At 34.9% G+C, this 22423-nt stretch overlaps 3 protein-coding genes across 7 annotated transcripts; 2 read left to right on the plus strand and 1 right to left on the minus strand.

Moving 5' to 3' along the window:
* Positions 1-16: 16 nt before the first annotated feature.
* On the plus strand, positions 17-4445 carry LOC113677122 (RWD domain-containing protein 3). 2 transcript variants are annotated; one of them, XM_089187862.1, is made up of 3 exons: positions 17-777; positions 1676-1787; positions 3950-4445. In XM_089187862.1, the coding sequence occupies exons 1-2, from the start codon at positions 50-52 to the stop codon at positions 1785-1787; spliced, it is 840 nt and encodes a 279-aa protein (XP_089043988.1). In that variant the 5' UTR covers positions 17-49; the 3' UTR covers positions 3950-4445. The 2 variants fall into 2 exon arrangements, with proteins under 2 accessions (XP_089043988.1, XP_027049679.2); XM_027193878.2 differs by having other exon boundaries at positions 1676-4445.
* Positions 3171-12078, minus strand: LOC113677123 (uncharacterized). 4 transcript variants are annotated; one of them, XM_027193881.2, is made up of 12 exons: positions 11881-12078; positions 11647-11716; positions 10805-10980; positions 9789-9870; positions 8441-8514; positions 8057-8172; positions 6009-6076; positions 5718-5794; positions 5345-5445; positions 5056-5138; positions 3959-4189; positions 3171-3509 (listed from the first exon to the last, which is right to left on the minus strand). In XM_027193881.2, exons 1-12 carry the CDS (start codon positions 11944-11946, stop codon positions 3433-3435), a joined length of 1221 nt encoding a protein of 406 aa, XP_027049682.2. In that variant the 5' UTR covers positions 11947-12078; the 3' UTR covers positions 3171-3432. The 4 variants fall into 4 exon arrangements, with proteins under 4 accessions (XP_027049682.2, XP_027049681.2, XP_089043985.1 ...); XM_027193880.2 differs by having other exon boundaries at positions 3944-4189; XM_089187859.1 differs by lacking the exons at positions 11647-11716; positions 11881-12078 and adding an exon at positions 11501-11601.
* A 521-nt stretch (positions 12079-12599) lies between these two features.
* LOC113677118 (ceramide glucosyltransferase) lies at positions 12600-22002 on the plus strand. The gene is made up of 12 exons (XM_027193871.2): positions 12600-12767; positions 12876-12945; positions 13113-13181; positions 13393-13495; positions 15432-15533; positions 16084-16148; positions 16814-16861; positions 17418-17529; positions 17710-17776; positions 18748-18834; positions 19440-19632; positions 20377-22002. Exons 1-12 carry the CDS (start codon positions 12643-12645, stop codon positions 20572-20574), a joined length of 1239 nt encoding a protein of 412 aa, XP_027049672.1. The 5' UTR covers positions 12600-12642; the 3' UTR covers positions 20575-22002.
* The last annotated feature ends 421 nt before the right edge of the window (positions 22003-22423 follow it).

Consider the following 22423-nt stretch of genomic DNA (forward strand, 5'->3'; position numbering starts at 1 on the left):
CTACCAGTTTCTTCAGAGCGAGGAAAGCAACGCCTGGCACAAAACTGTCATGTTCGCGCCAGAAGTGTTGGATGAAGTTATGGCCCTGAAATCTATTTTTTGTAACCCTAAAGAGTTTTGCTTGGTGAATCCGTCATCATTTGATGTCCTTGAGAAAACCTCAGGACCAATTTCTTTCAAAATTTCCGTCAGTTGTGTCGTAGGGCGAGACTTCTCAGAGGGGAACAGTCCTGTTTCAATCGTTGTGGAAATGACTGTTGTAATTTCAGATGAGTATCCCCAAAAATTGCCAGAAATATCACTATCATGCGCGGAAATGTCAAAGAAAGACTTGAATTCTTTGCGAAAAAATCTATTGGAGTTTGCAAACGATATTCGTCGTTCAAGTTCCGAGCCAATGATAATGGAACTGGTTTTGTGGCTGCAAGAGAATACTAAAGCTTTTTTATGTTTTGACAACACAAGTGCAGCATCACAGTGCACAAATGGTAGTTACTGTGCAGATGAAATCATGATTTTATTCAAGATAGACCACATGCGGAGTAAAAATCGTTACATAAAAACCATAACGCGTTGGATTAACGAGCTGAATTTAACTGGAAGACTCTTCCTCTTAAATGCTTTCATCTTCCTTTTGCTGACTGGGGATGCTAGTGATGTCAAAGAATATTTACGAAAGCATAAAACTTGCAATGTTGACGTTGACTCTTCTGGAAAACCATGCAAGGAGAGAATGATGAATGTCTTGGTGCAAGAACAAGCTCCACGCGATTTGAGGTAAAAATATTAAAACATGTACCACTTTAACAAGTGTTATGCGAACAATATCCAGTGGGTCAGTAAGAGTGTTGAGCAATGAATCAAAACTGTGAGGTCTATTTAATAAAAAAAACTGTATATCAAGCCTTTTTCATCATCAAATTTAAGATAATTTTGTTTAATTAGAACCAAAAAGGTATGAGACTGGTTTAAGGGGAAAGAATGTTATGAAAACTACACAATTTTTTTGTTACCATTATAAAGTTTTAATCAAAATGTACAAATTGTGTTTGAATATGCCACAATTTTGAAAAGAGACAGTAACTTGCACACACAAAACTACAATGCTTATTTCTTATACAGCTGCTACTGTTGTTATGCACAAAAAGTCATCATTTGAGTCAAGAATGCCTTTTTGTGTAGCTCATGAACAGATTGACTAGAGAAGGAAAAAAGAGGAGTCAGTGAGACTTTTTAGGTATCATGTCAGCATCCAGGTTGCAAAGCAAGATTCAAAATAGTGGAATCAATGGTAAAATTTTGACCACAGTGGAAGAAAATTTCTAATTGCTTGGGTCGTATTTGGAAAGCAAGATTCAAATAGTGGGATCAATGCTGAAAACAATGTCCATTTAATAACTCTATATATTCATACATATGGTGCAGATACAAATTAAACTTTTTTCTGGAGCATGCTTCTTCATGAGGGATAGACTGAAAGTTTATATTTAGACTGATTTGTTAAAACAAACCCTCACATTATTCCTCCAAGTGACTGATATTCTGCTTCTCTTGACTTTCCCTCTCATTGCCATGGTAACATTGGCTCACCCTTACTTACAGCCCACTACTCTTCAGTTATAGAGCTATGTAATAATCATCACTAGTCATATTACCTTTCTTTTTAAATTTGTAGGATTTCTGACTTTGACGAAGAAGAATGCAAATCTGCCTCACAACTAAAAGAAAGATTTATGGAACTACAACTTGAGGATCTTTTTAAGGAACATATTAACCCCCTGCTTTAGGTAATATACCAAAGAATTGAAACCTCTGATGAATATTTTTTTATACTACCCTTTGTATGTGTATGGTGGTCATAAGGATGTACAAGACCTTAATAGAGGCAAGCCTTCTTTCTGTGGTATGAGGTTAATGTATGCTAGGGTTATTTCTCCTAAGGTTGGGACCATGATGGCAAACATAATTGGGAAAGGGAACTGCCAAGGAAATTGTGAGTCACTGGCTGAAAGCTATCAATTTCCCATGCTAAAAAAAGGGGGACTGCCAGGTGAATTTTGGCTGGTAATCAACCCTTAGAATAAAGGGCTAACTGATAATGAGTTTTCACTATTGAAGTTGTTCAATAATACTAAAAACCATTTAAACAAAAGCATCAAGATAAATACCTTTATGGTAAAACTTATCTAGGCAAAGCAAAGTCATTGGTATGGAATAAATTCCCATTTAAACTGTTGTCTTCCCTTTTATGGTTAATTGTGAGCACTAACAGGTATGACAATCTTGCTTGAAATTTAATTGAGTGATTGTTTTTAACATTTTTCTGGCTTTTATAGCTTATAATTTCCCTAAACAAATTTCCTATTGAAATTTGCTACTGTAACAACATGCAACGTGTGAATGGGAATGTGAATTTAGCAGTGGACACTCCACGAGGTCACGAGGTGGCTCTTCTTATCTGTTTCCAGTGTTATGAGTAATTGTTGTTCTTAATAGAAGCTTCTAGAAATCTCCAGACTGCTTAGTCATGCCAAAATGTGTACCATAGAACTTACTTGAACATTTCATCAAGTCACAGTTATTACCAAAATACCATTAAAATAGTTCTTTTATAAGCTTCTGGAATATTCAAGAGCACTTTGTAAATGTCTATACAGACTCAGTTACATAGTAGTTGTTATTGTTGTTGGGAGTGACCAACTGTTTAGAAAGCTATACGGTGAGAGAGAGAGCTACAGTGGAAGATTGCTAAGTTCAAGAAAAGTTGGAGGAAACTGTGAGTTTGGCCCAGTGGTGAGCCAATATACAGACTGTAGTGGGCTTAAGTAAGTTTATTGAGCATAAGTACTGTACTGCCTTTAGGAGTCACTCCTTATTAAGAATATCACTAGTTGTTTAATGAAGTAGTTGAGTTTGTAAGATTCTAGTGTTTTTCTGTCAGTTAGATTATACGATACAGTAATACTAGGTTGAATTAAAATTTGGAATGTTGGTTTTTGTGGAGGAGGGAAGCCTGGAGAACTGGAGGAAAACCCATGGAGCAACAAGAAGAACCAACAACAAACTCAACCCACATGTGACACCACATCTGGGAATTGAACCCAGGCTACAGCAGTGGAAGGCGAGCACTCTCACTACTAAGCCAACATGAACAACTGCATTCTCACCACTGTGTAAAAAAATGATTTATTAAAGAATACATTATCAGTTACAAAAAAGTCTCTGCCTGTAGGCGTCAAGCAAACTCCTAACTACTGTACTTGTCTCATTCAGCTGAATTATTACAATTAATGGGTCTTTTTGCCTGCAATCTGTTGCTTTGCTAACACTTTATGCATACAACAAATAAAAACAGTGCAATTAGTTGTGTCACTGGAGAGAGCATTGTAAATATTATATCACATAATATTCCTTTTGATCTCAATGTGACAGTTATTTAAGCAGATCATCAGAATCTAGGGAACTCAGTGATGAACTAGAAATGTTTCCTATTCCATTTCCAGACCCTCCTACAAAGAAAAAACAGTTATTTTCCCAATTGCATGTATTTTTTTAAGTATAAAATCTAAAAGAACATCAAAGGCAAAAAGGTTCATTGAAATGAACATTATGCAAGCATAAATAAATTTTATTTGGAGAAGATTGACACTAATGGAAAAATTGTCACTGATGACAATATTTCTTTCTGGAATAGAACTCTCCCTTCCCATAACCAGCATGAAACAGTTTTGACACTTAATAAATTCAGAGAAGGTCTAAAAAGCTGCCAGGCTGGAAAGATTCTATCTCTTCCTTTACCACTTGTGTTAGACCTTGGTGATGCAGTTGGCACTACAAGGTCCATACTGTGCTGATAAAGTGACAATCTACATTCCCATCAAGAGGAACAAAGACTGTGGAAACAAGACTGCTAGAGTATCTGAACTATTTTTGCTATTCCTACCTCTAGGTACTGTGCCTGCATATGATCTGTCAAGCTGCAGGGAGGTTAGGTCTGTATCACTGGGGCTGCTGGCATCAAGTGTTGTCAAACTTAGATCACTATCACTACTACTTGATAAGACAAGATCATCTGAAGCTCCCTTAGATTTCTGTTTGACAGCTTTTTTCTTTGGTTTGGAGGCACCATTGGTCATTGTGGTTTGGTTGGTTGAGCGTGGTCGAACCTGTCTCAGAGAAGAGTTGCTACCTGTATGGTGAACAGAACAGAAAGTGCCTTACTAAGAGGGTTTCACAAAATGAAATCTGTACAGCCTCCCCACATGCTTCCAGGACTACAAATGATCCCCAATTTGAACTTCAAACTATTGCCCATTGCAAATCTTCCCGTTCAAACTTCTGGAATGATTTACATTTTTTCCAAGGTTCCACAAATAGCTAATTTATTAGAAATTTAAAACTAAACTTGAACAAATAAATGAATAAATAAAGAAAATTATTCCCAGGATCCTACATTGAGGATTAAAATTGTTCCTTGAAATTTTTACCACATACTCCTTATATTTCAGTATATTTGTAGTCATGACTGTGATCTGTGTTGTCTTAAACTGGGAGGTGCAGAGAGAGGCCCAGGTTCAAGACCTGACCGGGACAATGCATTGTGTTCTTGGGCAAGACACTTCACTCTCACAGTGCCTCTCTTAACCCTTTAACTCCCATAAGTGACCAAGACAGAATTTCTCCTCACAATATCAATACAATATCAAGCAGACAAGTGATGAGAATAAAGAAAAATATCAGTTAGAGGATTATACTAATGAGATCTTGGGAGTTAAAGGGTTAAGGGCACACTTAATTTGGAGCCTCACACTGTTGTGTGTCCCTCACCTTCATGATGAAAGTAATTTTAAAAAAATTCTCCCTCCCCTGACATCCATGCTAAGCGCCAAAATAAGCACAACATTTTGGCATCTTATCCAGGAAGATTACTTGCCTCTTAATACTCAAAACAAAACAGGTTGAAAACTATGATAACATTACTCTATCATCTTTTGAAAACTTAGGAAAGTTTCAATTTTGACAAGACTATTCTTCACAGGGTTCTAAATGTCTCACTTGAAACTCCTGATTGCCTGATGCTGGACTGAAGTTCTGTTTCTAGTTCAGAATATTGATTGCTCACTTTGTTTACAAGGTGTCTGCATGTAAACAAAAACATGTATCACTGATTACAAAACAAACAAAATAAACAATAAGACAAATATTTATATCAATACTTACAGTTAGCAATTCACGGTATTCATTGACAAGAGTATTTGCCAATGAGCATTAATATTTTCTTCATTAATTCCTAAGCATAAGAGGATCAAACTGTGTATTTACAAATGTTCCTAAGATGACTTACTTAAGTTGCTGTATCTCATATGAGTCAGATTGTCTCTCATCAACAATGCTGCTTAGGCTTCTTGATTGTGAGCGCTGATTCTCTGACAGTGACGACAAAGCCTGCACAAAAAATATTTCTGATCAATACCTTATAACCCAATGTAAACACTAAATACACTTTTTAAATGTAAACAAAAACAATGGAAGAAAGTACTTATTGTTTATAATAGTTAATCATTCAAGAGGAATCTATTGTCGCAGTGGTACAATATATGAAGTGGAACATAAGGATCCTAGATCAACATAGAAAACCGACCTGTTTGGAGAAAGATACCAATCAAGTAGAACTATTAATCACATTACACGATCAAGTGTTAAATTCAGAAACTTACTTTGTCCAACCTCTCTTGTTTATGAAGAACATCTCTGGAATCAGCAACTGTAGAGTGTAGCTCAAGCTCCATTTTACCTGTTTTGTTTTTATTCATTACATAACAAAGATAAGAAATGTAAGATACAAGGAAGATTAGGTAAATATTACACGACTGAGCACTCCAGACATGTGGTCCAAAGTGTGTGTGCTTCATTAAAAAATACATATACTGTTGTTTGGAGTGACATGACAATTTTTGACAAAATTTTTGTTAAAACTTATGCAACGTAGCAATGTGGCTTTTTCATACCCAGTCTTGTTTTAAGGTGCTCAATATTCCTTTGTAAAGACTCTGTTTCTTCTTCAATCATTCTTTTCCTGTAAAGGGTTTTACAAAATCAGGATAAAATTCTAAATTACAGGCACAATTATAATATTATTACTACTACGTTATGGAGATCAGTTAGAAGCCTTTGTAAATCAACTAGTCAGTGTAAGAACGTTCATCATTTACACCCTTTAACATTGATATCCACAATTATTCTCCACACTTTTCTCTTCGTGTTTCTTAAATTACTGACAAGGAGAATTTGTTTGACAATCAAGGGCTACTTAATAGGCCACCATTTCTTTTATTCGCATGACCTTTATATTTGATTAAAGGATGAAACTGACTGGAGAAATTAAAAGCCAGTCAATCTTAGGGTTTAAAGAGTTAAGACTGTATGGTTAGAGGCTGATATCAGTTATGTCTTTTCAAGTCTTATTTTAGGAGAACCAGATAGTACATATGAGGTCAGATCTAACCCATTTGAACCTCTTAGCATTGCAAGGCACTAAACTCTAACAAAGATCAGTAATACTTTAATCATCCTTTACTGTTCTTCTTTCTTAGACTAAGCAATGCAAGAAAGTTTATTCTTCAGAAATTGAAGTTTTCATTTAAGATAAGTAACATCTCCAATATGAGAAAATAAGTTGACAAAACAAACCTCAAAATCATGCAACACACAAAACTGTTCTTAACATCATTTTGATTCAATGAACGAAAGCATATATGCTGTAGTAGGTAATTTTTTCAATATAAGGTAGGTAAAGCAAAAATATTTTACAGAAATACTTACAGCAAAAATGATCAATTTGAAAAGAACACAAACAAAATTACTGGTATGTCTTCTAAAGTGTTTTTATAACCGAGGCAAAAGAGCGTTCATTGTTCAAGGCATTTAAATTTCGTGCCATGTCAGGCTTCCGTACTGTGATTCTTGAAACAATCCAAGCAGAACCTCTCACCACATGAATCACATCTCATCCCACAGAACGTTGTCTTTTTTCTTTTCAAACATCTCTTACATCTTCCCTTACTCATTTTTACAGGCCAATGTCCAGTCTGAACAGTTCCTTCTTGAATGGCATGTTGCCAGGATGAGAAGTCACCGATCAGCATCTTCACCATTTCAATGCAAAACTGAAGCTGTGTGAAGTTTGGATGGTTATCCACAATTTGCATTTAAATATGTGCATTCACAATGCTTACATCCAGACAAAACTATAACAGATACCACCACCATCTATTTGCCCGTCGTGATGTATCGTAATATTGCCACATTTGATCACTGTGATCGACTCCCCCCATGTATTGGTTGTAAGGCTTTACCACCAGGAGAGAAGGAACTTCAATGTAGGTTCCATCCTTCTGTTTTCTGTGTATGGTTTTGTTTCCTCTTGCATTGCAATGGGTACTTATAAAAGCCACAGCTTTTTTGTCCTTCCACATGGATGCAACAATGTTCCCTTTCCTACGAAAGACAGATCCACCATGACGGAGCGATTTCACTTCGGGCTTGTTGGCTTTTAAGTCTTTAGGAAAGTCAGTTCTATTGGCACGTGTTGTTCCACAAAGATAGAGTTTGTCGGACAGTCAATCTTTAGCCAGTCAAACTGAAGTGAAAAAATTATCGCAAAAGATGTGATAATTTTTCCCCTTCAGATTGCTCACAAGGTTGCAAACAACACAATGTCCAAGACCGTTTTCAGGCTGGCCACCATCATTTTTGCCTGTGTAGACTTGCATTGTGCTTACAAAACCATTCGTCGCATCAGCAGGCACCCATTTCACAGGCTTCATGGGCATGTACTGTTTGAAGCCAAGTCTTCCTTTGTACTTGACCATTCCTTTATCAGTTGAAACAAACTTCGATGGCTGATATTCTTTGCAGAATGTGTTGGCTAGTCTATCCAATGCATTAGAATTAAATTCAGACTCTAAGGAAAGTCAGGTCACAATTAAAATAACACATACCCTAAGAAGTTAGTCATTATATATTGTTAAATTTCTTTTGTATCTTGCCTACTTACGCCTCATTCATGACCACTGAGTCATTACTATAACGAGAATTGTTTCCAGCAGCATCTGGGCTCAGCTTAGTTTGGTTTCGTACCATATCCAACTGACTGAATACATCACGTTTAAACTGAAACACAAGAAATTGTTACAAAATTAAATTTGATAACAAACCCATGTTGCCAATTAGGAGCAAGAAAGTCAGCTATGTTTCTCAACATAGTTTTATTAAAATGATATTAAATATTAAATTTAAATCATTCGTCAGAATGTATAGAATAATCATGTAAACTCAAGATACATATCCAAAAGAAATATGAGGAAAAGAGGAATAATTTTAGAAGGGATGCAGCCTTAGATAAAAATTGAATAGAATTCAAAACAGAGGGTACACGTACTTGTTCTAGTTTTCTTTCTGTTTCAAGGTCCACTCCTCTTTCTCTGAGCCTATCATTCAGTCTGTTTATTTCATCTACATCACCAAATCAATTAAAAACACTTTTAATTAATTTGCGACAAAGGTTGAGACAAAAATCACAACTTTGTTATCAACAAATAGGAACTCCAATTAAAACACCCTCCCAAAAATGTCAGTTCTTACTGTCAACTCTGTAACTTTCAGATGCAATTAACATGTAACTTCTTCCAAGTCATAAGAATACTCAAACATACCAAGTGGAAGTTATCTTGATCAAACTCCAAGTTCTCATGACTTAATTTATAAAGAAATGTGTAATGGGTAGAGGGGAGAATTAACAATTAGATCTTGGGGATTAAAGGCTTAATAAGATACATGAAAAAATTACTCAGTTCTGATTGGTTAAGATAAATGCAGTTTTCAGGTAATTTGATGCAGAAGAGGGTCAATTCAGTGCAAAGAAGAAGCAAACCAGACTGAACAATTCCTTGAACTGTTTAGCCAGACTTTGAACTTTTTTTGTGCCTTAAAGATGTAAAAGTATCATTATATATTATTGTTTTGATCATACACAGCTGTTTTGACCAGACACATGGTTTGAATAAATCATTTTAGCACTTGATGCATGCACTTTGCCTCTGCATAATTATGATGAGCTATCTCTTATTTTTTCATGTATATTATTAATACGTAATCATATGATTTTTCTCCTGCAATTTGGAATAAAAAAGCACTTGCAAATTTTTTCAAAGACCACAAATTGCACTCACCCTATGGGCTCATGCAATTTTGTTAGTCTATGAAAAAATTTACTTATGCATTTTTATTCCAAACTTCACTCAAGATCGTGTGATTACCTATACTAGTATCATGAGACAAAATAATACATTTTTCATCAACTACCCATGACCAACACCAATTCATGTAAGGAAAACAGTGGTAAATCCTAACTATTTGGTATTAATCAGTGTGCCTACATTCAACTCTGTCCTTCAAATTTTTCTTTCTGTTGTCAAGAACAGAAACAAATGAAAATAACAAAAACGTAGCTCAGAAAAACCTTTGTAGATCATGAAGACATACTGAAGTTCAAATTTTTCCCTTGGTTTAAAAACTTTCATGACCATAATCTGAATAGTAGAAGCAAGTTTAGCAGACAAAACAATTAAGTTACAGCCACATGTAGTTGAGTTTTTCTTTACTCTCAGCACATGAGCCTGCTTACAAATCTTTGTAAACTGTTAAGAGAATTTGGACTGTACAAGGCAACATCATATAAAACCTAAATTAGGCCAAGCTAACAGAAATTTGCCAAAACTAAAACCAACCTTTCATTTTCTTGATTTCTGCAGCATGTACATCTTTTTCTTTCAGAAGCTTTTGAACTGCATCACTCAGCTGATTCACCATCTTCAATAGACAAGCAGAAAGATTAAAGCATACTCAGTCTTACTCAAATTCAAGAACAAAACCCAAGTTGGTCATCGTTTTGTAATTTTTTGTTGGGTTTAATTTTAACTATGGAGGAGTTTACAAATAATAAGAGTGCATTTTTGTGAGCAAATGGCTTGAAAATGTTCACATTGTAGAATGATGTTCGTTCAAGCAAAAACCAAACAGCAGCACCAAAAACTAATGCGAGACTTTGCTAAATTCTTCAACATTTGTTGCGATCACTAAGACAACCATCCAAGAAAAACTTGTGCTTAGCATTTGAGCCCAATTTTTGCCCCAGGGGAAGGAATTTGAACAAACCAATCTTCCAAAGTTCAAATAACCTGGGGGCAGGGCATTTGCCTGGAGGGGAGTATGTTGAAGCTTCGAATTGATCAACACATTAAGCTTAAACTAATCTACTCAGAAGGGGCAGCAATATTAACCTTTTGCTTATAGCCACAAAAACTGTGTTTAGACCAGCAAGCTATCAAAAGTTAATTTTGTATGAAGTGTTTATCTTAACCTTTCCAATGTAACTACTGGTAAATTGCAACTAATCAATAAAATAAACATCACAAAGAAAAAAAAAAGATTGATTCTTCAAAAGTGATATTTGCAGTCTTGTCCAGTAATAATAGTCCAATTTACAGTTGTGTGCTTGATTGCCAAGCCTTTGAACAGGAGTAAGGCTAAGGTTGACCTTGTTATGATACAAACCTTGCTGCTTTTTAAATGCAAATTACTTTGTTATCATGTTAACTAGATACTATCACAACAAGGTCACCTTTAGTCTCACTCCATATCAAAGGCTTGGCAACTAAGTACACAACTATAAAATGGCCTATTGCTGTTTATCTATTTCAAACATCTAAAAGAGCTGCAAGTACACTATGCTTATAAAATATACCTCAGTTTGTTCCTCAACCCTTTCAAACAATGCATTCACCAAAGCAGGTGATGCCTGACTAGATGGAACACTGGTTGCCATGCCAGCTGTTTTCACAGGACTGTATAAGCTGCTTGGTAAGTCCCATGCCACAGAGGATTGAAATGGACTTCTGGTGGCCTGAGAGTGAAGATTGCCTGTTGACGTGTTAGGATGGCATTATCTACTGACTCAGTTCTATCCTGATCTACCAGTAATTTGATTTGAGTTTGCACAGTGATATTGTTGGCAAGGGTTTTAGTTACCAGAAATTGATTGTCTAAGTTAGTCTTATGTATGTGTCCATGCTATAACATTTTAAGATGTGAGGCCTCTCCCCACTTTCTTTGGACACAGGCTGTAAAGAAAAATTGGATCAAGTGTATAAACAAATAAACAAATAAAAAACAAGACGAGAATCTCAACATTTTTTTAATAAATCTTTCATGTTCTACGCTACCCAAATAGAATACTGTGTAACTATATTTGACTGCCAATTATTATCTGCTTCTTTTAGTTGTGAATAAACAAGTTCATTCGCTAATATTGAGTGTTATCAAGATTCAAAATGGAAGATTAACTAATTGGATCTCAGGATCTTAGAGGGGTTAACTGTCAAGGGTGATTCTTGAAACTTACCATGAAAAACATTTATGGAAAGATTAAAAAATGATTTACCTCAATTACCGCAAAATATTGAAATTTGTCGGAGTCTCGCAGATGTTTTCATCACTCGTCGTGACATATGGCAATATGTTACTTATGTTGAAAAAATCATTAATATTAATGAAACGAAACAGCCAATGAAAACACTATATTCTCACCGCCAAAATGGTTTCCACTTGACCTGTCGGGGAATGCTTTTGGTTTGCCTCTACCAGAACCTAAGCGATCCTGAGATATAAACAGACATGCTTTAAGAAAATTTGGAAGAACGTTAAATTCCGTCCGAATTCAACCGGAGAAGAAGGGTTTTTGTGCTACGTTGAAGCTTTGAGAAGCGTTACGAGCGACTGAAGGAATGTGTGACAATCTTTCTAAACACGAAACCTTCTTACCCTAACTCTTGCTAAATTCGTCTCAGTTTCACGTACAATGGAAGAAAACTTGCTTTCCCAATCCATCCTAAGGAATTCAACTGTACCGACGCGCAATAAAAAAGATATCAAGACTTGTGATGCTCATTTCATGAAATTTCGTTTCTTCGCTTTCCGTTTACTACACGACCGTTACACTGGTCAATTATAAGCCGCTGACCAAAGCTTTGCTTGCTGCCCCCAGAAAGAAGGTTGACTGTCGGGAAGGGAACGGTGTGGGAGGTGCCAGGAGGTGAATAAATTTTCTTTTTTTATATGGAGAGCATACGCTGAGTTATACCGTTTGTCTGGTTCTATCGAAAGTTTCATAACTGTATTCGGTCAATCATGAATTATCCAGGACACTGATGTTTGCAAGCGGATAGATTCTACGTGTAAATAGACTAGGCATTTATTTTGGGCTGAAGAACGAGAATCATATCGTCCACGACTATAATAAGGCAGTAAAAGTGGTTTCCAACACACCGGTAATGATTGCTTGATATTGTTTATATCGGAACAGAGATATCTTCCAAGAGATTTCCAAGGTAAATAAACATTGGTTTACATTTCCGGTAGGCGCAAATGGTAAACGACTCAAGCCACGTCACTGTACTATTGCAACCTCAAAAAGGGCGGGAAGTTTTAACCAATCCATTTTACAGATTTGAAAGAACGAGCCAATCAGAGGCTAGCAAGCTTTCTCGGCCCGAGCGCAGGCGGAAAGTATGGTTAATTTTCAAGATGGCTTCCACGTTTGGGGACCTAGAGGAGATTTACGCGCCAAGCGCTGCAGATCTCTTAGCCTTCTCTTTTTTATTATTATGGATAGTACTAGCATTATTTCAGTTAATATCTATAGCAACAGCGTGAGTATCATTTGCTTCAGTGTTTGCAAAGCCACGCTATTTGATATTCCGCTCAACTTCGCGTACTGTTTGGTACATTTACTAATTTGTCAATGTGCTATGTTTTAGTAAGATTCACCTTCATAAATCTACTCCCGCTGTCAATAATAAAGAACTTCCGGGGGTTTCAATCTTGAAGGTAAGGTATCCTTTAAACATTATAGCTTTATATTAAATAATGCGTTGGTCAGCTATTGATCCGCCAATACTTATGCTAAATGAGCTTACTTTTGAGACTCAAGAGCTGTTTTGCTCTGTTGGCGACCCAAGAAATAATTCGCTCATGAGTTTATTTTTCCCTTGTAGCCTTTGGTCGGAGATGAGCCTAATCTGATAAAAAATCTTCAAGGCTTTTTCGAACTAAATTACCCTAAGGTGAGATTTGTGTTATTTTGGGCGCTATGTTTTTTTTCGTTCTCAATGCTGTATCGCTATATCCTATTGTTACCCTTTTTAAGCCTTATTTGTTTTTCTTTATTGTAACATGTGGGTTGTTGGTTGAGACTCTAGTCAAACTGAAATATGTGCCCCTAAGTTAAGTTCAGTGAAGTTTACTGAACACACAGACTAATCTTATTCTTTCCAGTATGAGATCCTTGTTTGTGTGCAAGATGAACTGGATCCCGCAGTCAAAATTGTACGTCAACTTATGGAAGCATATCCTCTGGTGAATTCGAGATTATTTACGGGTAGGTTACGCACGAAAATATCTCTGTTTTGAAAACGGAGACAATCGATACTTTTAACGTTGAAAAATATTTTAAATTCATTTTTAAGGAGGGCCCCTGGTTTTATTTGCATAAAAATGATCAGAGAACTCAACCGTGAAGCCCTTAAGGTAGAACGAATTGCTTTCAACGTCACCAATTTATAAATCGGATAAACCCAGGACAACAATGTAGCAGTCTTAAAGTTCTCAGTCCGAAATTTCCAACAGGATACATTATTTTTCTAAATTTTAGCAGGTGAAGTTTGCTCAAAAACCACAGTGTTGTCTATCATAATCGCTACACTGAGACATGCCGTTAATTACTTTGTTTTTCGAAAGAGACAATAGCTGTATGTTGATCTCTTGGGAATAATTTTGTTGTAAATTTTTTAAAATTATACCCTGGTTTTCTGTTAAAGAATTTTTCACTTTATCTCCCCTGTGTCTCATTAAATATTCAAATCAACTACTGAAAAAATATTGTTCTACCTGTAGCGAGTTATATATAATTATTTAGCTGTGTGCTGTTCTTTGTCACCGAAAAAATATAGTGCTCCCATACCTTCAAATAATAAGAAAAAAATTTTTTTCATGGTCTAGGTATTACTATAAAATATGGCAAGAGTGGTTGCATCTGTAAGAAACAACTTTAAATTTCTTGCATTGAACTGTTTATACAAAATACAATAAACTTGTGTAAATCATGCTCCAAATTAAGAAGACTTCTTAAACAGACATCAGCCTAAGTACCTATAAAATGTACCTGTGTCTAGCTTACACTTCTAGTGGGTACTGATAACAAAATTTAGCCCCTTTGACACTTTAAATCCATGTGAAGTAGATAGGCCTGATGAAAGAGTTTTTTTTTTTATTTCCTTAGATAAAGATAACATTTTTTACTTGATAAAATATTAATATTAGCATATAGGTACTATTTTATCAACCTTAAACCACTTGTCCTTGAAAAGTGCTGATTGCTCACTCTGTTCTATTTGAACTTAATAGTTAACTACTCTTCCACAATTAACCTTTATTAAGAAGAAACTGATAAAAGTCAAGGAGGAGTCTGTTTTATACAGATATCACTTTGAATGGCACTTGCTTAGAGCTCTTTCCTAATAGTACCAGTTGTTCCAATTTTCATAAAGAATTTTCTTTATTTATTTTCAAAAGAGAAAAAATAAGTATTATTATCATGTATTATTGTGAATATTAATCTTTATTAATATGAATCTAGATATCAATGACTGAGGGGCGTGGAGTGGGTACAGGCAGGGTGCATATTAGTATTTTCCCTTTTCTTTAAGATTGAGGAATTTGTTTAGCACATAAGTCTTAAGACTTGGGTAGAGCCAATGGCTATTCACCACGCTAATGTGTTTTAATCACAAAATTACTCTAGTAAGTAGCTTAGGTATCTGTGCACGTGTTAATAGTACTCTAGCAAGCAAACAACCAACAATTTTATTTCTAACTTTAAGAAAGGTTTAGTTTCCCTCCCACCTACACCATAGACAGTTGTATCTTAATCTCATTCATGTTTGTAATTTATTCCTGATTACTGAACCATTGGTTTAGTGTAATCATCAAATATCTTTTATGTAATAGTGTTGTGTGTTATTTATGTAAGATATATACATTTAATAAGCTGTCTGGTCCCAAAACAAGCTTCTGTCTGTTGTGGTGTTTAGTTACAATCTAAAGATATAAAAAGAGGACAAAAGTGAAGAGGCTGATTTTAGAGCCAATCTTGATAATTTAAATCTTTTCCTTAGGGTTATCCCAGAGAATTGTACTTGACATTTCCAGTGATGTAAGGTTTCTATAAGTTACAAAGTCAACAAATGTGGCTGAAAAGTGGACAGTGTTGGAAATGAAGTTTCACTATCAATTTACATCTTGACTTTTCTCTGTAGCTGCAAAGACAATTGGTGTGAATCCAAAAATTAACAACATGAACCAAGGTTACAAGGCAGCAAAATATGACCTGCTATGGATCTGTGACAGTAATATTAAAGGTAACACAGTATTTTTTGTCAGTAGTATTTAAAGTAACACTGATGAGCAATTACACCTATAATCTCTATAACCCGGTAGGTTTTTTTGTCATCTTATTCAGGAAAAGCCCTATTTGAACTAAATACTGAAGATAATGCTAAATAATGATTTCTTGGCTTTAGGAGGCAACATCTCCCAGAAGTAGATTTTTTTTCCTTTAATCTTTATCACCTGACTCCACTGGAAATTCCAGTTTTCCTTGAGTCTTTTCTGTAATAATTTTAGGGATGGCACCCTGGTTCACCTTTTCCCTTTGAAGTTCAGAAGGGTCATCTGTCAGTATTCAGTATGGGTATTTTAAGGAAAAGCACTTTCCTTCTCTGTTGAAACAATAATGTGTCTTTTTCCAAATTAACCCTGTGTTTATACTAGTGTTGTGTATTGCAAATCAATTGTAAGGTAATTCATTTTTGCAGTTTAGAAATCATTATTCAATTTTTTACTTGTTTTTCTGTTGAGAAATACTAAATTATAATTCTTATATTTTTGTTGTGGTACTGCTGTCTTTAGTTCATCAAGGCACTCTTCAAGAGTTAGTTTCTCATATGGGACCAGGAGTAGGAATGGTTCATCAGGTAATAAAGATTACATGAGGTACACTAAGCAACAAAATCATAAAATAATAATGAATATTACCACATCGAGACTTGTAGTCTCCTGGGTTAAGGTGGCTTTTAACTGTTTGCAGTTCTTCTCTGATCAAAGGAATATTAAGTACCTCCAGTTTTTTTAGTATTTGGTCAGGAGATGAAATTTTGGTCTCAAAGAGATTCCTAATCAGGAGCAAAAATGATTTAACATTTATTCTTTTTAACTATGGGAAAGGTATAGCCTGTCACACACTATTTAGCAAACATTTAATGTTTTGAAAATTAAGATACAGTATTTCATATGTCAACTTGGATCTCAATACCAATAATGTGCAACCTGCCAAACTCATGTTTTGCCCATGATCAGGTTAATCTGAAAATGCAATTTCCAGGTATCAAAATTAAAAGCTAAGGGCAGCAGATTTCTGGTCAAGAATATTCTTCTCTTCTGTTGTTATCTATTTCTTTCTTTGGTAAAAATTAGAGCTGCCATTGATTCACTTTTTTCCATCTTTAAATTCTCAGACTGCACCCTTTCCCCTTAAGATATCACCATACTTTCTTGAAAGCTGTTCTATATCCCAACCATTCGTTGTGTACTTTAACAATATTGTGTCATGATTTTAGTCACATGTTTTTCTGTTCAATAGTTACCCTTTGTTGCCAACTGTATGGATTTTGCCGCATGTGTTGATAAGGTAGGATATGGTTTGTCTGGTGTAGGAAGAGTACAATTACACTTGACACTGTATCTGGTCATCTCTCAAACACAAAGGCACGATATAGACAGATTGGCTTCGCCCCTTGGTTTTCAGCTCAAGTGCAAATTATGCCATGGTAATATTATGTGATGGCAAAGCAAATCATTTCCAATTCCAAATTTACCACAACTAATGAAGATGGTTTCAATTGGAAGAAGGAGATACAAACCTCAACAAATTATTTTTGTGATGAGAGAATATCATTGAAACTTATCAGTGTTTTTGCTGTTCACTTACTTTGGATCCGCTGCAGCTCAAGCTCTTTTGAATATAGTGGTCTGTATGCTGCAACCATTGATTGACAAATGATCCAGAGGTACCCAAGGCACCTCTCCTTTTATAGCGCACCTTCTTGTTTAAGAGTCTTTCCATTCCTTGCTGTGTGAACTTATACCACAGTACACTCCCTAGAGTGTCTAGTATATTTTTGTAAACTTGCTTCTTTTTTACATTGTTGCTTAGTTGTAATGAGTGATTAAAATCTTATCCACAGGTTTACTTTGGAACACAACATGCATTTGTGTACTTGCTAGCTTATTGCTTTGGTCTACTATGTGCAAATGGCATGTCAAGTCTATACAGCAAGCCACTTCTGGATGAACTAGGTAAATTACACGAACTTGAGATTATATCTTTTAGTGATTATGAATTATTTGCAAACACTAGATCCCTGATTGCTTATCTTTTGAATCATCGAAGGAGATTTTACAGGGAGAATGTTCCTATGAGAGATCTTCAATACCATTTGTTGGTTTTGAGTTTTAGCCTTATTTGACATTGTGCAGGTGGCCTTGAAGTGTTTTCTTGCTACATAGCAGAGGATTACTTTATGTCGAAGGCAATATATAAAAGGTCAGTATTCATAAGCTGTAGATGACCTCAGTACAGAACCAAGATAATGACATGGTGTTTGTATATAGTTTGTTTTATTTAGATAACACATCGGCATTAATTGATTTTGCTGCATCTCCCTATTTGACTATGATAAGGACAAGATAAAAAGGCTGAAGTAGCAAAATCACATGAAAAGCTATTTCCTCTTTTAGTTGTGAAGAATAGGAACTTTTAGGAGGAGACTGAATTACTGGCATATAAAGAATTTATATAGAGGAAGCTAAATGACCTAGTCATTTAAAATGCTTTTGGCAGCAAATAATCTTTTCTCAAAGGGCATTTTCCTGAAGCAGCAAGAATTTTCATACATTCAGTATCTTGGTTTTCATGGAGAGCTTTCAAGCTGTAAGGTTCTCAAAAGAATTAAAGAATTAGAATCAGTGCATCTAGTCATTGAAGTTCTCCCACTAGTAAGAGCAATTTTCAATTGAATGGCAAAAGTTATCCAGTGTTGTGTTGTTTTTGCTTGACTTCACTCGGTGATTGGTCAAGAAAACTGACACCTCTCTCTGAATCAATTGGATGCAAAACTAAGACCAATCATGACTTGGTTGCCCTGCTGCACTTTTGGCTTTTACATGTTTTTACTTTGAGTTCTGATAGACTCTAAAATGTATTTACCTTTCTGGTTGGCTGTTGCAATAACTTTGGTTTTCATTTTACAATTACAATCAATCAAAAAGGGCTCTGACAATAATCAGTTAATCTCCAAATGCTGGGTTTGAGAGAGACTATCAACAAGCTTATTGAATAAACTTTTGCGACAAGACCCCCTGTTTGTATTATAGTGTTGTTTACAAAAAGCATTTTCATACAAATTTTATTGCAGCAGACTAAGAACCAACTCCTTCAAGATCAAGCTTGAGTTTGTTGTGAATTAAATGTGAAGCTTTCTAGTTTTTCAGTTATTACAACATTATTCCCTGCAGAGGTATGAAAGTTGTTCTGAGCTCTGACCCAGCTATACAGAATCCAAGTACATACTCTCTTGTCAGATTTCAGCAACGAATGATCAGGTTTGCTACATAATCATTAATTTTTTTGTAGGTGTAATAATTCAGAGTGACTTTAAGGTGAAAGTTTGTGACCTCAACCAGTTTGATCTGTTGGAAGATTATCTTAATTTATAACAAACAAAAAAATATTTTTAAACAATTATTTCAAACAACTAAGTTTGATACATAGCACCAAATTAGTTCTGAGTTAGAATTGCTGACTGTATCAGTTTTTCTCTTCTAAAGGAGGCTGAATTTATAACCACTGTATAACAATACAAAAAATGTATAAATTGTGTATTATTATAGGTAATACTAACTTATAACAGCTGTAAGGATCAATAAATGACACACTTCACATCATTTTTATTTACTACAAATTTGGAAAGTTTTTGGGAAAGTTTATTCCCAGGAATTGTTTATTTACTCTTAGCTTGGTGTGGCTTATGTGTTAAGGTTCAGACTTTCTTGGTTCTAAATTTTTTAATCTAGTTTTACTTTTATTTTATGAATAAAAAACAACCTGGTATGAAAAATATTTAACTAGTTTTAAATGTGAACCACAATGTTTCCATGAGAAGTACATTCTCTAGTTATTGATATCAAGTTAATTTGATATACTGCAGATGGACCAGGCTGCGTCTGACAATGGAACCTTTCCCTGCAGTGTTTGAACCTTTTACAGAGAGTCCCATTATTGGTTTGATGTCATGTTGGGCTGTGTGGCATTTGTGGGAAATCAGCTTCATACTATTTTTTGTTGAACATCTTGCTGTCTCATTTTTGTTGGACTACATCTTACTTAGATATATTCAAGGGGTGAGTTTCTACCTTCTGAGTAAAACCTGCTTTTACTCATTGATTAACATTGGCCTCTGGATATTTCATAGGTAGCCGTTACATAGTGATATTTACCTGTGCCGTCATTTTCATTTAAGCATGTTCACATGAAGAAAACCTGTTTTAAATAAGGTGCAAGTATAACATGTTTGGTTGCTAAGTATTTGCCACTGTTGTGCTGAAGTTTGAAAGAGCACTCGTGAAGTTCATGATATGTGCTGCTGGAGACAATAAGGTAGCAATTTCTTGTTTTGAAAAGGAACTGTAAGCTGAAGTGACCACTCTGAAAAGATTGAAATACAAAGAAGTAGAACACTAAAAAGTGGCAGCTGATGCTTAAGTGTACTAAACTAGCCAAATTTTTAGTGATTCAATTTAATTATTTTGTTGGTTTTAAACAGTAGGGGCAATGAGATAATTTCTAACTTAGGCCAACATTAGAAAAGTAGAACCTTTCATAACCAGGTCTAGATCATTTTCTTCTTGAATATCTGCTCTCAGTGCTGGGTTAGGGAAAATTTCACAAACAATATGTAACCTTTGAATGTTTGTTTGCAAACCATGTCATTTCAGCTCCCAGTTAAAATGTGTCCCAACATAGATGAAACAGTACTATTTGTGACTTTTGTTGGATGATTTATCATTAAGAACCCTTCCAAGCCAAATTCAAAGTAATAATTGAGAATTAACCAACTTGTCCTATTCTTTTGTTTTTCACTTTAGCCAAACAATTCCTTGCCACCAATATGGAAGCTGTTTCTGGCTTGGCTTTTTAGAGAGTATTCCTTTCTCATATTTTTTCTTCAAGCAGCTTGTGGCCGTGAAATTGAATGGCGGACTTCACATTTTGTGCTGAAGCTGGGTGGTAAGGCTGAGAGACTCCAAGAAAAATGTCAAAATATCAATAATCACTGCTGTTGACTGAACATGTTGACTGATCATTAGTTGTAATATGACTTTATTTAAGTTGTGCCATTTTGGACAAAAGTATTGCTGTGGCCATCATTTTATCTGTTTTGCTCTGCCACATAATTTGTTAAGGCTTTAGCTGGCATCTATCTTCATCTTTCCCCCAAGATGCAGATTGTAGGTTGGTTATTTGATTTAAATGAGGCAAGTGGGGAAAACTTCTTGAATGAAATGCTCATCAAAAGGGTTTCATGAAATGTGTTGTTCAGAATATATCTGTTCATAAAGAGGAGTATTTCTCAATAATAGGATAACTTCCTCCTATGGTATATTTCAGTGTTAGTATGTACTGTCCTTCAGTGATTACTAGCTTTTAAAGACTCCCACCTTCCCTCTCTCAGAAGTTTAAATTTTTGCTCCTCTGTTCAACTTATTTATAATTATTGATCAAATTGTCATTTTACTGAGATCATCAATTCCTACTTAGACTGCTAAATAATGAATGGACTTCTGTGCAGTCAAAGTCCCTCTCATTACATTATTTTACTATTAAGTTTATGGGGATATTTTTTCATTTTCATAAAATTCAAGCAGTTTCTCTTTTGTCTATTACATAATGAAGTGTTTATTTGGATGTAGCTTTGTTGTCTTTTTTATTTATTCACTACCTAGGTTTTTTGTCTGTCTTTCCTGCCTGTTTAACAAAAGAGAAATTGTTAATTAACTGTCAATTGATTGTGAAACAGGAATTTATGAGTTACTAGTACTTTTACACCTCGCCTATGTAGGAACAGTTTTAACATAAACTTTTCTTTCCAATACTTTGGCAAAAATATCTATTTGCCTAGAGCAGGATGGATAGTTTACCAGGGCAAGCTGATTCAAGCTGCTTGGAATCATTTAAGGCAAATTAATTAAATACCAGTTTTATCATAACACACAAACACACAGTTATGATAACATAACACACAGTTATGATTTCAGTCTGTGAATGATATTACAATTATTGAGAAATGAAAAGGGGGGACTATGGAACATGGAATTTGCATCAGTTGTTAATTGGTATGGATTGTGAAAAAGTGTATTTATTATTAAGGTGAATTTCACAACTATAGGAGAAACTCCCTTTTTATTTATTAATTAATAATTGTAAAATAATTTAACTTGTCATTGTAATAAATTATTTCCCTATCGATGGTCTCTTCATATAGGGGTTTTCAATTAGAAATTCAGATACAATGCATTCAATTTGTTGTAAGAAAAGAAACAGTTGACTTCAGCCTTTTCAACCTTATTTGAATTGTGTTGATGGAATAACTGGTAGACTTAATTTGGAATTTCAAATGCTTTGAGCAGAAATTGTAATAACTGCTAAAGAGATCGTGAATAAATGTGGTATGTAACTACATGACCAAGAAATTAAAGCAAACAATTATAACCTCTATGTTTGATGTAAGATTTGGACGCACACTCTTATGCTCGGAGAAACTATTTATCTATTATTTGTTGGTTTAAGCATTGTAATGAAATGCAACCTTAGTTTCAAATAATATTTTGTCATTTTATTTTAAAGCCGTTTCTTATTTTAACAACTGGCTTTCTTATTTTGAAATTGGATTGGTTGTCAATGAATGCTTTCAATGGTTTGTTATTGAACTTTAATTTTACTCGGGTTTGGTCTGAGTCAATATGTATCTTGTTTTACTTGCCATTTTTTAATCAGTGGGGAAGTCAGACACTTTCGAAGGTTTTATTGACCTTAAGCACACTTAAATAAGAATTTTGCACTGACAAAAGGTAAATCACATGATTTTTACTTTTGTTACGGCTGTAAAATATTGATTACATAATGCCGGTGCTT

The sequence above is a fragment of the Pocillopora damicornis genome, chromosome 11 (assembly GCF_964200805.1).
Source record: "Pocillopora damicornis chromosome 11, jaPocDami1.2, whole genome shotgun sequence".
Taxonomy (NCBI): Eukaryota; Metazoa; Cnidaria; class Anthozoa; order Scleractinia; family Pocilloporidae; genus Pocillopora; species Pocillopora damicornis.